Source organism: Myxocyprinus asiaticus, chromosome 38 (assembly GCF_019703515.2).
Source record: "Myxocyprinus asiaticus isolate MX2 ecotype Aquarium Trade chromosome 38, UBuf_Myxa_2, whole genome shotgun sequence".
Taxonomy (NCBI): Eukaryota; Metazoa; Chordata; class Actinopteri; order Cypriniformes; family Catostomidae; genus Myxocyprinus; species Myxocyprinus asiaticus.
Window position 1 is genome coordinate 22,820,305 of NC_059381.1, and position 15,626 is coordinate 22,835,930.

The 15,626-nt window shown below is 36.7% G+C and overlaps 1 protein-coding gene across 5 annotated transcripts in view; it reads right to left on the reverse strand.

Annotated features, from left to right (window-relative positions):
• The window catches only part of LOC127428483 (neurexin-2-like), a 574,215-nt gene that overhangs the window by 313,290 nt on the left and 245,299 nt on the right, over positions 1 to 15,626 (reverse strand). For all 5 annotated transcript variants that reach the window (XM_051676890.1, XM_051676894.1, XM_051676891.1 and 2 more), the window contains 2 exons: positions 5,710 to 5,829; positions 4,124 to 4,505 (listed from right to left, as the gene is read on the reverse strand). In XM_051676890.1, coding sequence (XP_051532850.1) covers positions 4,124 to 4,505; positions 5,710 to 5,829 — 502 coding nt within the window. The remainder of the gene's footprint in view (positions 1 to 4,123; positions 4,506 to 5,709; positions 5,830 to 15,626) is intronic.

The following is a 15,626-nucleotide window of genomic DNA, read 5'->3' on the forward strand; positions in this document are numbered from 1 at the left end:
ACTACAGAATTAGATTAGCCCAACTTTAAGAGAAAGAGACAGTGGCGAGTGTTTGTGTGAAAGTTAGAAAGAGAGACTGTTTTTATGCCTGTGAGTGAGAGAAAGAGAGAGAGAGAGTTCTCATTAGTGCACTCTCATTTCACATGCTTTTCCAGACTCTGGTGAGAGGCAAGGCCACCTGCAGTATAATTGTTTACTGAATGACTGTCTTTATGGACCACTGCGACTGAGGAAGTTAAACATCTGAGGCACTTTACCTTTTTCACTATTAATTTTCACCCAACTGAATTAAATGCATTCTGGAGAAAATCAGGCTTTTATATTCATGTTTGCCAAGAGCAGTATGATTGAACGTCCTCTGTCGTGACAAATCTTTTTACTAAGCCGAAGGGAAAAAACAACTGAGCCGAGTTTGTGGACTTCCCACGTGGCGGTTTTGTTGTGTGGGTTGGCAACAGTGTGGGTTGCAAATAAATAAAATAAAATACCATTAATCAAATAACACTTACATGATTAATATGCGATTAAAAGTTGCTCTTTTCTTCTAAGGCCAACAGTGCTCACTTAATCCTACAGAAATAGATTTTTACTTTTTTTGGTGAGCCAGTTAAGGCACATACTCACTTGAGAAGCACTAGAGTATTTTGAGGTTTGGAAAGCGTCAGGTCAGTTTGAAATCAAGCGGAGAGACAGAGAATTGGATTTCTGAAAGCACAACTGGACCTGCCTCTCTGAAATTCATGGCAAAAAATATTTTTTTACTCAGAATTTTTGTCTTGCTTTCCAATAAAAAATATCTAGATATCCTTAAAGTAAAAGTTCATCTAAAATTGAAAATTCTGTCATCATTTACTCACCCTTATGTTGTTCCAAACCTGTATGACTGACTTACTTCCATAGAACACAAAAAGGAGATGTTAAGCAGGTTGTTAGGGACTCACAGTCTCAGACACATTCACTTTCATTGTTTGGAATAGACCTTATTCACAGACATCTTTGATTTTTGACGGGAAAGACAATGAGGCTGTGAGGATAGACATACAGTCTCTTCAATGGGTTGTACTGTTGTTTGAAGTGTTTTTGGATCATTCCGTGGACAAAACATTGAAAAACATTCAGTAGACAAAAAACTCCAGACAACATGAGTTGTGGAAAATCAGATGTGATCTAGGAGCTTTTTACAGCTTTATACCATACGTACCATTGAAGAGATGTACAGTAAGTCTATCGCTCACAGCCTCATTGTCATTCCCACTAAAAACCAAAGATGTTGCTACTATGAATAAGGTCTATTAAGATGCAATTAAAGTGAATGGTGATTGATGCTAAACTTTAGCCTAAAACCTTCTTTTGTGGTTCACGGACATAGGAAAGTCATCTGAGTTTGGAACGACATCACTGTATGTTATTGATGACAGAATTTTCATTTCTGTGTGAACCTTTCCTTTCAAACAAAATTTACATGAGAAGCAAAACGGCTCAGCATATTAAGTCTTGTTTTAAGAGAAACCTAACTAAATAAAGTTTTCTATAGAGGTTTATGCTTAAAACAAGAAAAAAACTGTTTGCCTATGGATCTTAGTCAAAGTAGCTCCATATTTCATTTTTGACTGTTGTTTAAATTGGTGTTGACTGATTAGATGACAAAAAATTGCAAAAACAAAATACTCAAGAAAACACGAGTTGTGAAAAATAGATGCAATCTAAGGCATTTATACAGTGCGTGTCATTGTAAGGTTATCTCTTATAGCCTCGTTTTCATGTGCGTAAAATTTTATATAGCATCTATTCTGACTAAGATATCTGGTGTAAGACAAAGCAACTTAATTTATAGGTAAAAAGTTATGGTAAAAAGTTTATTTATCTTACCCCAAATTTGAAAATGTATTGTTTTTTTTTGTGTTTTTTGTTGCAGTAAAAGTTAACAATTTCTCAACTTAATTATTTTTTTATACTATGTTTACCTGTTCAATATATTTCTCATTACATAGTACATTTCATTTACATTCCTTTCAATAGACACAATTATTGATTACCTTTTCTCAGTAAAAAAAAAGAAAAAAAGAAGAAGTAGAATTATATAACAAAATAAATAACAAAATTAATAGAAATACAAGTGCAGGTATATGTTAACGTTTTAACATTTTCTCAACTTTTGACTGCATGATGAAGAATCACTTTCGCAAACTCTCGCGTTTTTCCACTACGTCCTTGCGATAAGCCATCCCCATTGAAATCAAGGGATTTTCAGCGTAAACTCTATTGTGTAGGTTCAATTATAGTGGCTGAGATTAAAATTGCTCTTCACGCAATCTTTCTGAAATATTTTTGATTGATGAGCAACACATTTGTGTACGTTTGAACGTCAAACTGAAACTCAAGTGCATTTACTTAGCGAATACGATCAGCACTTACGCATAACCAGAAGCAACACATGCAAAATTTGTTTAATTTTAAATACGGCCCATATCCTGCAGTGAATCATTAAACATTTCTCCTCCTGCTTGTACCTTTAACTAAATGCCAAGGAGACAAATGTGCGAATCTTATAATGTGACTTGACTCACCCTCCTACGGCTATGAATCACATCCAAGTAAAGTCTCTTAACTAATCACAAACTTAAACACGCTCTTTAGTGCAGAGGCTTAACTGCATTTGGATGTCTCTCATGTTCTTATGTGTTAAACTGGCTGCTTACAGATGTTCTAACATGCAGCCTTAGTCAAGCATTCCTTAAATAAAAATTGCTTCAAGTTTTAAAATGAATTATTCAAGTAAGCAGTCAGTAATAAATAACAAAGATATAAATTAAGAGCAGTGAGTGGTTCTCTTTTTCATGTTAATATTATTGTTTGATAAATATTAACAACATAATAGATGCCCAAAAATGACACTTCTATAATTTACTCACTCTCATGTTGTTTTAAATCTGTTTGGCCTTCTTTCTTCTGTGGAACATGAAAGATGTTAGGGGATGTAAGGGATAAAATGAAAATGAAAGTGACAATTAAAGTGAATGGTGACTGAGGCTGTCAATCTGCATACAGATTTATAATAACATCAGGGTGAGTAAATGACAACAGATTTCTTTTTATTTTGGGGTGAACTACTGTAATTCTGAAAGAAATAAAAAGTGACTGTTTATATTAATGCAGTACCTAATCAAGTTAAATTTGAACGTTCATATGTATAGCTGCATCACAGCAAAGTTTGAATGCATTTCATAGCACATGTCTGCACGTGAGCCTTCAAAAGTAGCTGCCTGTCAGTCAGACTGCATACACGGTACTAAATGTAGTTGGTATTCGGTACTACCAATTTTAATATTTTAGTATCGACCTGTATCGAATTTGACACCTCCACTTGCAAACACTGTCTGTTAGCGCTTTCGGAAATGCCTTAAACCAGCAGAGTTCAGATCAATCTCTCTGGGGACTGATGTTTGTTTGCTGAAGTTTTGAGCTGTCAGTGGGAATGTCTCGGAATCTCTGGATTTACAATATCATATGGTTTGGAGAGTATAAGAGAAGACTTGCTGTCCACTGCAAGTCCTTAAGGCTTTTTCTTCTGCTGTGGTCTTTCTTAGCCTCTGGCTCTATATCACGTATAACTCCTCTAAGGCTTAACGTTATACTGCACTCTAATTTAATCTCTCTCTCTTCTTTTTTCAATCAGGTAGGTCTCTCTCTTATTATAATTGCATAACACCCTCAATATTTTGTGCCTTTTTTCTGGTATTTCTGGTTTCTTATTTGTGCAGTAATGTTAAGCAATCTTCTATTCTTCACTCTTATTTAAAGTTCCTGTCTCAACATTACAGTTTAATAAATAGACTGCAATACAACTTTAAATGCTTAATGCAGATTTTTTGAGCAATATGATTATGGTCAATTGTGATGCATTCCCCTTATTATGGCACAAAATCCTTTCAAATGAATAGTATTTAATATTAATTTTTTATTCTTGCTCTGATTGATTGGAAGCAGCAGAGGGTAGAGTCAAACCATGAATTGTACAGTTCTACTATTTAAAACGTAGGGAAAGAGCCAAAAGTATGTGGACACCAATTTATTTGGCCATGTAGTGCATAATCATGACTTTATAATTTCTTCCCCAACTCACCCCTTCACCAGCTCAATCACGATGAAGTCACTGCCATCTCCAGAGTTAAACAGCATCAGACCATCTGGGCTGGTGGTCTTGAACTGAAAGAAGAGGTGCATGGAGGCGTAGGCCTGCAGGGTGGACAGCGCCACAAAACTGTCTCGGTTCCGGAAGCTGACCGGATCGGCCACGATGCGGCGCATGCCGAAGCGGGCATTGAGCTCGCAGTAGGAGATGTCACCGTTCTTGCACTGGTCAAGGTAGGGCCTACCATTGAAAGAGAGACCCTTCAGGTGGCCGATGAAGTTGGAAGGCATGACAGAGATAAAGCGCCGTTCGGTCATGATGCCTGTCTCTATATGGTGGAGCTCCAGCTGTGTGTGTGCTCCGCTCATCTGGCCTGTGGCGGAATCAAACATGCTTGATTAGTCAGGTCTGGAAGCTGATGATATGGGGGAATGGCATGCTGTCTGAGCCCCTCCTGAGGCAAGTACAGCTTTTGATGATGAATTCAGAATTGGATGTGCTGGAATGCTGAACTTGCAATGTACAAGATGAATACATGACTGGAAAACTATTCTACATAGTCTTGCAGTTGTCACCACTATGATAAATGAATACTAAGAGAATCAGCTTTACATATGCTTTTGAAACATCATTATCCTCCTGACCAGACATGTTGCAATAAGATTCCAGCAACAAGCAGTTTTTTTCTGTTTAAACAGAATGTGAAAATAAAAGGTTTAAGACCCTATAACATCAAAATTGGATTTTTGTTACTTTTAGCCCATGTCTGTTAATTTTGAAGTTGTCTATATGGCTAGTGCACTCCTAAAAGTTGAAAAAATAAACATTAGTAAAACATTAGTAAGATATACACATTCAAAATTTGTAGTCTTTCTCTTTTGGGAAAATGGATCACCTTGTTTCAATAGAAAATATGTTGTAACAGGACAGAAAAAGTGCTTTTCAAGTGATTTAGTGGCATCTTTAATGCATATTAATGAAGAGCAGGGTTTTGGACCAGTGAGATTTCACAGCGGGCCAGGCTTTAAGCTTGAGGTGTGGGCCTCAAGCCAGAATTATCCTTCGGTTTTGATTTGACCGCTTAGCATATGCATACAGTCGAACTCAGCCTTTCAAAGTATACTACATTTGACTGTGCGTGCATGCGCGCTATAGTGTGCTTTTCTTCAGGAGTTAAGACCCCTAAAGATGTCTTTATAGGCCTTCAAGCCTCAGGTTATACAAATGCAGACTGTCTGTGCCATTGCTTTTAATATATTAACTTTTCCTTATTTTCTCCGTGAATATTTTCAACAAACTTTTGCTCTGCCAAGACAGTAGTTGACTTGAAAGAGAAACCTCACCAGAGAAGCGGAAAGTTCATCCTTTTGTCCATTATGGCGGAATGTTAAGAATGTTATTAATTGGGGTATGACACATTTTGGAACACTACAATGCACTAAATTATGCTTGCGTAGAGTATGTTTCGGTCTTTACATTTACATTGTTACTTCATCGCGTCACGCCAGGTTAGGACCCAGTGTTACAGTGTGTGTCCATATACAGTATATATAGCATGTGTGTGAGGTCTTCCTCACCCTCCACGGTCACATTGTCGACAGAGAGCTGCAGGCTCTTCCCACGGCGCACCACCTTCACAGAGTGCCACTCATTGTCATTCAGCTTATGCCCTGCAAACAGAGTCTCCGGTCCTTTACCTGCGAAGAGAGAGCCAAAGTCACACACTGCTGCAAGCTTCCTGTCTTATCAATACAGCACATTCTACCTCTCAGGACTTCTGCTCTGCCTCACACAAACACAACTACAGACACTGACAAAACATATCTACACACTCAGACATTTTTCACGATAATCCACACATGCGTACAGTGTTCAGACACTTGTTAGCCTACATACACATGCAAACTTTCACACATACAGTGCATTTGCACACAACCACACCCACACAAAACAGGCATACAAAAACACTTCTTGCTTCAGTTCTAGTTCTTTTATTTGACTGGACAAGCAGCACTACAAGAGAGCTAATATTTAGTATAACAGCACTCCACTCTTGCTTGTGTAATATTGCTTAAATAAAACTAACACATTTAATGTTAAACCCTTTAAACAATATAATGAAGTAAAGCACATCATAAAAAATATATATTTATATTTTTTATAATGCATTAGAATATTAGAATTTTTTATAATGCATTAGAAGGTGTACCCATGGATCGGTTAGTATCATAATGCATTCTAACAATATTTACAATTGTTTCTGAAAAAAATATAATGGATCACAATATGTATTATAAGGCTTTATAAAAACATTACGGGCTTCAAAGTAAATGTAGCCCCCTTTCATGTACTGTAGATTAATGCATTATGAAGGACACCCTTCAAATCTCTTATTTGTACACCTTTTGCAACTCACATAGTCAGTGATGACATTCAGGTGGATATTTGACAGGTCAGATAGATATTATGAGGAATATTGCCATCACTAACAGCATGCTTACATGCATGAGTATTCACCATTCACCATACAGTTAAACACAACAGCACTTCTTCCTAGATCCCCCCCAAAATGAAAATACTGTCATCATTTAGGGATCCTTATGTTGTTCCGAACTCGTATGACTTTCTTTCTTCCATGGAACATACAAGTTGTTAAGCAGTATATTAGTCTCAGTCACCATTCACTTTCATTGCATCTGTTTTCAATACAATGAAAGTGAATTGTGACTGAGACTATCCTTCTGTCTAACATCTCCTTTTGTGCTCCACGGAAGAAAGTCATGCAGGTTTGGAACAACATGAAGGTGAGGAATTGATAACAGAATTTATGTGTGAACTATCCCTGTAAATTCCTTGTTGTTTTATATGGATTTTAACAAGTCAGGCCGAAAGCACAATCCGTGATTGTAAAAAAAAAAAAAAAATGCTATTATTCATTTGCAGCAGACAGTATAACTATTATGCTGTTCTCTAAACTATAAAAACACATAGTAATTACGTTTTAACTACTTTAAACATGAGTCACTTCCAGATACAAACCTCATTGATTTAGTGTCTTAAAAATATGTTTCAATGGGCACATACAGTAAGGCAAACAATTTAAGCCGCCTCTCCAGCAGTTCTGCTCATTATAACAGAAAGTGACTGTTGATGCCTGGGCATTTGTGTGAGACAAACACATTATACTTAAACTGAACCGAATGGAAATTGAATTGTCCCTGGGTATATGCATAATCATCTTATAGGCTCAAGAGTAGCAAAACCACACTGTGCCTCTGTACACCGGTTTAAAGTGACACATACAACAGCAAATCCCTCACAGACCTCAAGTGTCCTAACGCTGACACAAAACCTATCACGTGCAGTAAACATTTATCGATTATGCTGAATTGACAGGCTACTGCCAGTCCGCTACAGTCTCTTTTGGCGCGTGCTCAGAGGCGCCTGGGGTGTGTGAGGAATGGGTCAGGCCAAGGCAGCTGCCTTACTCTTCATCATGCAGAGTGGCTACTGCCTGACATGCCGGTTCAAAGCCCCTCTGACTGTGCTGTTGCTAACCTAATTGGCTCTGCTGGAGTCAACAGGCTTTCTAGGGAACCGTGTCAGCCTATTTGTGGGGGTTTTGTATTACTGGGGTCTGCTGCAGTCATTTGGCCTTCTGACCACATTCAGCTTTTAGATAATACTCCCTGATCCAGAGATATTATTGTTTGGAATTTTTAATTTAGTTTTTATTTTATATATATATATATATTTTTTAAGATTTTATTATTATAATTATTATTGTTTTCACTATGACTGGTCATTTTGACTGTGGGTTTTGATTGGTTGGTTTTCAAACTAAAAATAAAACAGTTTGCAATAAACATGGAGCATTCCTACATTTTGAATTATAAATGTTAATGTATTTATTATTCATGGAGATGAATCTGTACAATTTAAATGTGGTGGACTGTTATTATGTCACACTGCATGTGCACACTGAGGAAAAACCGATGAGTGTGGTTTGTCCAAAAAAATTAAAAAAAAAATTAAAATTGGGCCATTTCAGTGCCACCCACATGTACAAATCAAATTTTCAAACTGTAAACTTATTTTCTAACATACACACACACACACACACACACACACACACACACACACACTCTATACTCTCTCTATATAGGTATATATATATATATATATATATATATATATATATATATATATATATATATATATATATATATATATATTGTTACAGCCCTGGGTGGTGATACTGTTTTTTGTCCACCAGATGCCATTGCCTCTTCCAGAGTGGAGTTTAGGAGCAGGTGTCCTGAATTACCAGAGATGAGAGCTGGAATGAGCAGCCCATAAAAAGGCCCTTCTCCCTAGTGTGTTTGCCTCTCTTCACCAGCACCTTGAGTTGTTTGCCTTGGTTTTCCCTGATTTATTTATTTATTTATTTTCCCTTTTCATTTCGTTTTCTTTTTACATATTTTAATTATGTTTCTTTGACTTTAAAATAAATAATATTTTTTTTGTTTAAATCTTATCCACATGTGGACTCCCCTTCATGTTACTCTGCCCTGAGCCGGGTGGTTTGTAACAATATATACACTGGGGGCCAAAAGTTTGGAATAATGTACAGATTTTGCTGTTTAGAAAGGAAATTGGTTCTTTAATTCACCAAAGTGGCACTCAACTGATCACAAAGTATAGTCAGGACATTACTGATGTAAAAAACAGCACCATCACTATTTGAAAAAAAGTACATTTTAATCTAATCTAGACAGGCCCCATTTCCAGCAGTCATCACTCCAACACCTTATCCTTGAGTAATCATGCAAAAATGCTAATTTGGAACTAGAAAATCACTTGCCATTATATCAAACACAGTTGAAGACTATTTGGTTCATTAAATGAAGCTTAACATTGTGTCTGTTTTTGAGTTGCCACAATATGCAATACTGGCAAAAATGGCATAAGATTTCATACAAAGGTGTACACTACAGTCTTCAAAGACAAAGGACAACTGGCTCTAACAAGGACAGAAAGAGATGTGGAAGGCCCAGATACAACTAAATAAGAGGATAAGTGCATCATAGTCTCTAGTTTGAGAAATAGACACCTTGCATGTCCTGAGCTGACAGCTTCATTGAATTCTACCCGCTCAGCACCAGTTTCATGTACAAAAGTAAAGCGAAGACTCAGGGTTGCAGGCCTTATGGGAAGAATTGCAAAGAAAAAGCCACTTTTGAAACAGAAAAAACAAAAAGAAAAGGTTAGAGTGGGCAAAGAAACACAGACATTGGACAACAGATAATTGGAAAAGAGTGTTATGGATCTTAATCCCATTGAGCTTTTGTGGGATCAGCCAGACTGTAAGGTGTGTGAGAAGTGCCCAACAATACACTATGGCAAGTGATACAGGAAGTGTGGGGTGAAATGTCACCTGAGTATCTGGACAAACTGCCAGCTACAATGCCAAGGATCTGCAAAGCTGTCATTGCTGCATGTGGAGGATTTTTTGATGAGAACTCTTTGAAGTAGTTTAAGAAGTTCTGAACATTTTTTTTTTTTCAAATTGTAATATTAATTTTTCACATTATTAATGTCCTGACTATATATTGTGATCAGTTGAATGCCACTTCGGTGAATAAAAGTACCAATTTCTTTCCATAAGAGCAAAACCTGTACATTATTCCAAACTTTTGGCCACCAGTGTATGTATATATATATATATATATATATATATATATATATATATATATATATATATACACACTCACCACCCACTTTATTAGGTACACCTGTACATCTACTTATTCATGCGATTATCTAATCAGCCAATCGTGTGGCAGCAGTGTAATGTATAAAATCATGCAGATATGGGTCTGGAGCTTCAGTTAGTGTTCACATCAACCATCGGAATGGGCAAAAAATTTGATCTCAGTGATTTAGACCATGGCATGATTGTTGGTGCCAGACAGGCTGGTTTGAATATTTCTGTAACTACTGATTTCCTGAGATTTTCACATGCAACAGTCTCTAGAGTGTATAGAGAATGGTGCGAAAACCAAAAAACATCCAGTGAGCGGCAGTTCTGTGGACGAAACCGCCTTGTTGATGAGAGATGTAAACAGAGAATGGCCAGACTGGTTCAAGCTGACAGAAATTCTACAGTAACTCAGATAAACCCTCTGTACAATTGTAGTGAGCAGAATAGCATCTCAGAATGCACAACATATCGAACCTTGAGACAGATACAACAGCAGAAGACCACATTAGGTTCCACTTCTGTCAGCCAGGAACAGAAAACTGAGGCTGCACTGGGCCTAACATTTGTGTACCTCAGCAGAAATCCAGATTTATCAGACTAGGTGATGTTTTTCCAATCGTCTACTGTCCAGTTTTGGTGAGCCTGTGCCCAGTGCAGCCTCAGTTTCCTGTTCTAAGCTGACAGTAGTGGTACCCGGAGGGGTCTTCTGCTGCTGTAGCCCATCTGCCTCAATGTTCGACGTGTTGTGTGTTCAGAAATGCTTTTCTACATAGCACTGTTGTAAAGCGTGTTTATTTGGGTTACTGTCACCTTCCTGTCAGCTTGGACTAGTCTGGCCATTCACCTCTGACCTCTGTCATTAACAGCTGTTTTCGCCCACAGAACTGCCGCTCACTGGATGTTTTTTGTTTTTTGCACCATTCTCTATACACTCTAGAGACTGCTGTGTGTGAAAATCCCAGGAGATCAGCAGTTACAGAAATACTCAAACCAGCCAACAATCATGCCATGGTCTAAATCACTGATATCACATTTTTTCCCCATTCTGATGGTTGATATGAACATTAACTGAAGCTCCTAACCCATATCTGCATGATTTTATACATTACACTACTGCCACACGATTGGCGGACTGGATAATCGCATGAATAAGTAGATGAACATGTGTACCTAATAAAGTGGCCTGTGAGTGTATATCAAACTATCAAAACGTACATTAACTATGACTGTTAGTTTTAGTTTTCTTTTCTTTGTGTTTTAGTTTTTTAATATATTTAACTTTTATTTTAACATTTTACATATATCATTAAAATATGTTTACACTGTTACATTTTTTAGGACTGTGTTATTGCTGTCTATTGTCATTTTCATGCAAAGGCAGGTTGAAAAGCATCAAGTACAGTTTTGTATATTGTAAGTTATTCAAATTAAGTGTGTTTTTCAATTTGAATTAATGATTTTTTTTTCATTTAATGTTCGTTTTAATTTTCATTAACAATAACACAGACCTTATCCTGACTCATATCTCATAAACTTTTAAAGAAATTCCACAAATGATTTAATAAAAGCACACCAATATTTACTCTTCTACATCACATCTTGCACCCAAGACATCTTGCATTAAAAGGCAATATGTTGGCAGCTCAAATTTACACTACATGTACCATACCTTTATCTTAAATTCTTAACGACTAAGTATATGTGACATTCTTTACACTGGTGTGTCTCTGTGTCAAATCATCTCTCTAATTAGCTCTTTCAACTCTGGGAAAAAAAAAAAAAAAAAAGAATATGTGAGCAGCAGGCAGAGAGGGATGAGCTGTCATCCTACACCTTTTGGCAGACTGTAAATTAAATCTAAACCGTTGCCCATCCCTGCTTTTAAATCTAGCACACACCACTTCATCTTGGCCTAGCATTAGTCAGCATTTCAGATTAAAGTCAACATGATGGCAATCGCAACCTGTTCTACTTCTGTAATCTGACATCTCTCTGATAATATATCATTCACAATATTTCATTCACAATAATTAATGTGTATTGTGAAAGTAAAAAGGATCCATTTTGATTTGATGTTGCACTTTAAAATGCAACAGCATTAAAGTTACAGTCGAGTACAAACAAACTTGGCACATACAGCATATTTGTGCATGCATGAAAATACTGAGTTTAGTTAGATTAGTTTAGTTGGATTATAATAATAGAATTCATGCATACTGTGTACAGTACAGTGCTTTTTGATATACACTACCGGTCAAAAGTTTCTTTATTATAATTGTTTTCACATTTTAGAATAATAGTAAAGTTGTCAAAACTATGGAATAACATAAATGGAACTATGGGAATTATGTTGTGACTAAACAAAATCCAAAATAAATCAAAACTGTGTTATATTTTAGCATCTTCAAAGTAGTCACCCTTTGCCTAGAATTTGCAGACATGTACTCTTGACATTTTCTCAACCAACTTCATGAGGTATCACCCTGGGATGCTTTTTAAACAGTATTGAAGGAGTTCACATCTATGTTGGGCACTTATTGGCTGCTTTTCTTTATTATTTGGTCATCAAGTCATCAATTTCAAAAACTTTTTTTTTATTTTTATTAAATTTTAGTTTTATAATGAAATAAATTTATATGTGGGCACAATTATATTTTTGTCTACAAAACCCATTTCAAACATTTAAGCATACGCCTTCAGATCAAAAGATTTTTAAGATCATGAGAAACATTTCAGTCAAGTGTTTCAAAACTTTTGACCGGTAGTGTAACTGAGATCTTTCAATATCAATCTTAAATAAATTGCTTCTAGCATTGAACAAAAAAAAAAAAAAAAAATGCATCAAAATCTAACATTAACTTAACAAGAACATAATTTTTTTCTCTTGGTAACACCATCTAAATCTGCTTCATATTCATGACAACTCTGTGCTAAACTGTTTAAAATGCACATCATGGTGAGCTGGAGAAAAAGTCTTCCAACAGATGGCAAAGGGCCCTAACTGGGTATAATTTACTTTAACTACCAGCATTTCTGTCTATTTAAAAGTCAATTAACATTTTACTGTCATTAAAACTTCAATCAGTCTGAATATGTTTGACATATCCATTGAGTTAATATTGAGAGCGTGGAGGGGACTGTGAAGCACTTGCACAGGTTAACAAATCAAATGATCATGCTCTGCTCATTATGAATAAACTTATCCACATATGAACAAGCAGAGATTCATCATACTGAGCATCATGCATGATGAATCGCTTCTCAGGTCCTAAATACTGCACATACCATAAAAATGTATGTCATCAAATCCGTTTACCATAGTTTATAAAATATTTGACACCAAGGCAGTGACACATATCCCCAAAACTAGGGTGATTTATAGATTAGTCTTCAAAAGAAGCACCTGAATGGTTTGCTGTGCAGAATGAATGCCTGACACTAGGTGGGACAAGATTAAATGTTGTAACTGATGGTGTTTGTTGCCACCTGGTGGTGTACACTGAGTATGTGAGGCTGGTATAATGCTCAGTGCTCCTCAGTGCTGCAGTACATAATGCCTCTGTATTGTACTGGGGAGGCGGGGTCTATCCTTGCCTATATCACTTAGTATGGGTCAATACTGTGAGAATACAAAAAAGAATGTACAAAAAAAAAAAAAAAAAAATTAATGTGTCACAAAAATATGTCATATATAATAATAGCAATGTGCAAACAAATATGTACCACAAAAATAACATATTAAATATTTATTATCAATATTGAGAAATCTAGCATTCACTTTTGACAACTAAGTATTGACAAAATAATCACACTTCGAATGCGGTGCTGACAAAAAGTAGGGACACAGCTGTGAACCCTTATAATAGAGCTGTATTTTTTTAATTCACCTTTTCTTTCTGTCAAAACATAGTAGTAATATTTCTTTAAAAGATAAGAAACTCCGGGCTCTGGGCTTAAACAGCTCGCTGTGCAGTTGGATCCTGGACTTCCTGTCAAGCAGACGCCAGGTGGTTAGAATAGGCAGCAACATCTCCTCATCACTGACCCTCAACACTGGAGACTCACAGGGCTGTGTTCTCAGCCCACTCTTGTATTCCCTGTACACACATGTGGCAACACACAGCTCCAATGCCATCATTAAGTTTGCTGATGACATGACGGTGGTAGGTCTGATCACTGACAATGATGAAACAGCCTACAGAGAGGAGGTGCACACTCTGACACACTGGTGTCAGGAGCACAACCTCTCCCTCAACATCAGTAAGACAAAGGAGCTTGTGGTGGACTTCAGAAGAAAAGACAGAAAACACAGTCCAATCACCATCAATGGAGCACCAGTGGAGAGAGTCAGCAGCTTCAAGTTCCTGGGTGTCCACATCACTGAGGAACTCACATGGTCCATCCACACTGAAGTCGTTGTGAAGAAGGCTCATCAGCGCCTCTTCTTCCTGAGACGGCTGAGGAAGTTTGGAATGAACCGCCACATCCTCACACGGTTCTACACCTGCACTGTAGAGAGCATCCTAACTGGCTGCATCTCCGCCTGGTACGGCAATAGCACCGCCCACAACCACAAAGCACTGCAGAGGGTGGTGCGAACTGCCAGACACATCATCAGAGGTGAGCTTCCCTCCCTCCAGGAAATATATACAAGGTGGTGTGTGAAAAAAGCTCGGAGGATCATCAGAGACTCCAGCCACCCGAGCCATGGGCTGTTCTCACTGCTACCATCAGGCAGGCGATATCGCAGCATCAGGACCCGCACCAGCCGACTCCATGATAGCTTCTTCCCCCAAGCAATCAGACTTTTGAACTCTTGATCTCCCACGATCAAAATACATCAGCACTGCACTTTATTAATCTTACTCTATATCTCACACCGGATTGTCATAAATTATATTATTATTATACATATTCTGTCTTAACAACTTACTATCAACCGACAGCCTGAATGTCAATACAGTACAATACAGCCTACTGTACATTCTATATATACTACTATATATACTTTTTTTTTATTTTTATTGAATAATGTGTATCTATATTGTGCGTATTGTATACTGTATATTGTTGTGTGTAATTATGTGTATATTAGACTTTAAATTGTGTTGTGTTAATTTGATGTTATTGTAAATTGGTATATGTCTCATCACTGTCACGACTGCTATATTGATCGGAACTGCACCCAAGAATTTCACACACCATTGCACTTGTGTATATGGCTGTGTGACAATAAAGTGATTTGATTTGATTTGATTTAATATTTATATTTTTTAATGAAATGGCACAGACAATATTTGCAAGTATATGTGTGTGTGTGTATATATATATATATATATATATATATATATATATATATATATATATATATATATATATATATATATATATATTTATTTGTTTTTTTTATAAGAATTGGTCTAATCCAAATTTGTTGAATCATTATCACAGATGACTGAAAAATGTAAGATGACAGGTTAAAATTGTGAACATGTTAAAAAAAAATTCCATTCAGCAAAAGATTTCCATGCCTTTTTGGGGAAGTGTGTGCTGAAGAAAACACATCCACTACCTCATGACTATTGAAGTATTATAGAGACCCATTTCACCATTAAAGGGTGAATTGAACTGTAAATACTGTATTCAGCATTCAAACATTTCTCAAGCAAATGGAAAGAGCTTTAATCATCAAATGAAAAATGAGAATGAAGTCATCAGGCTAGGAAAGTA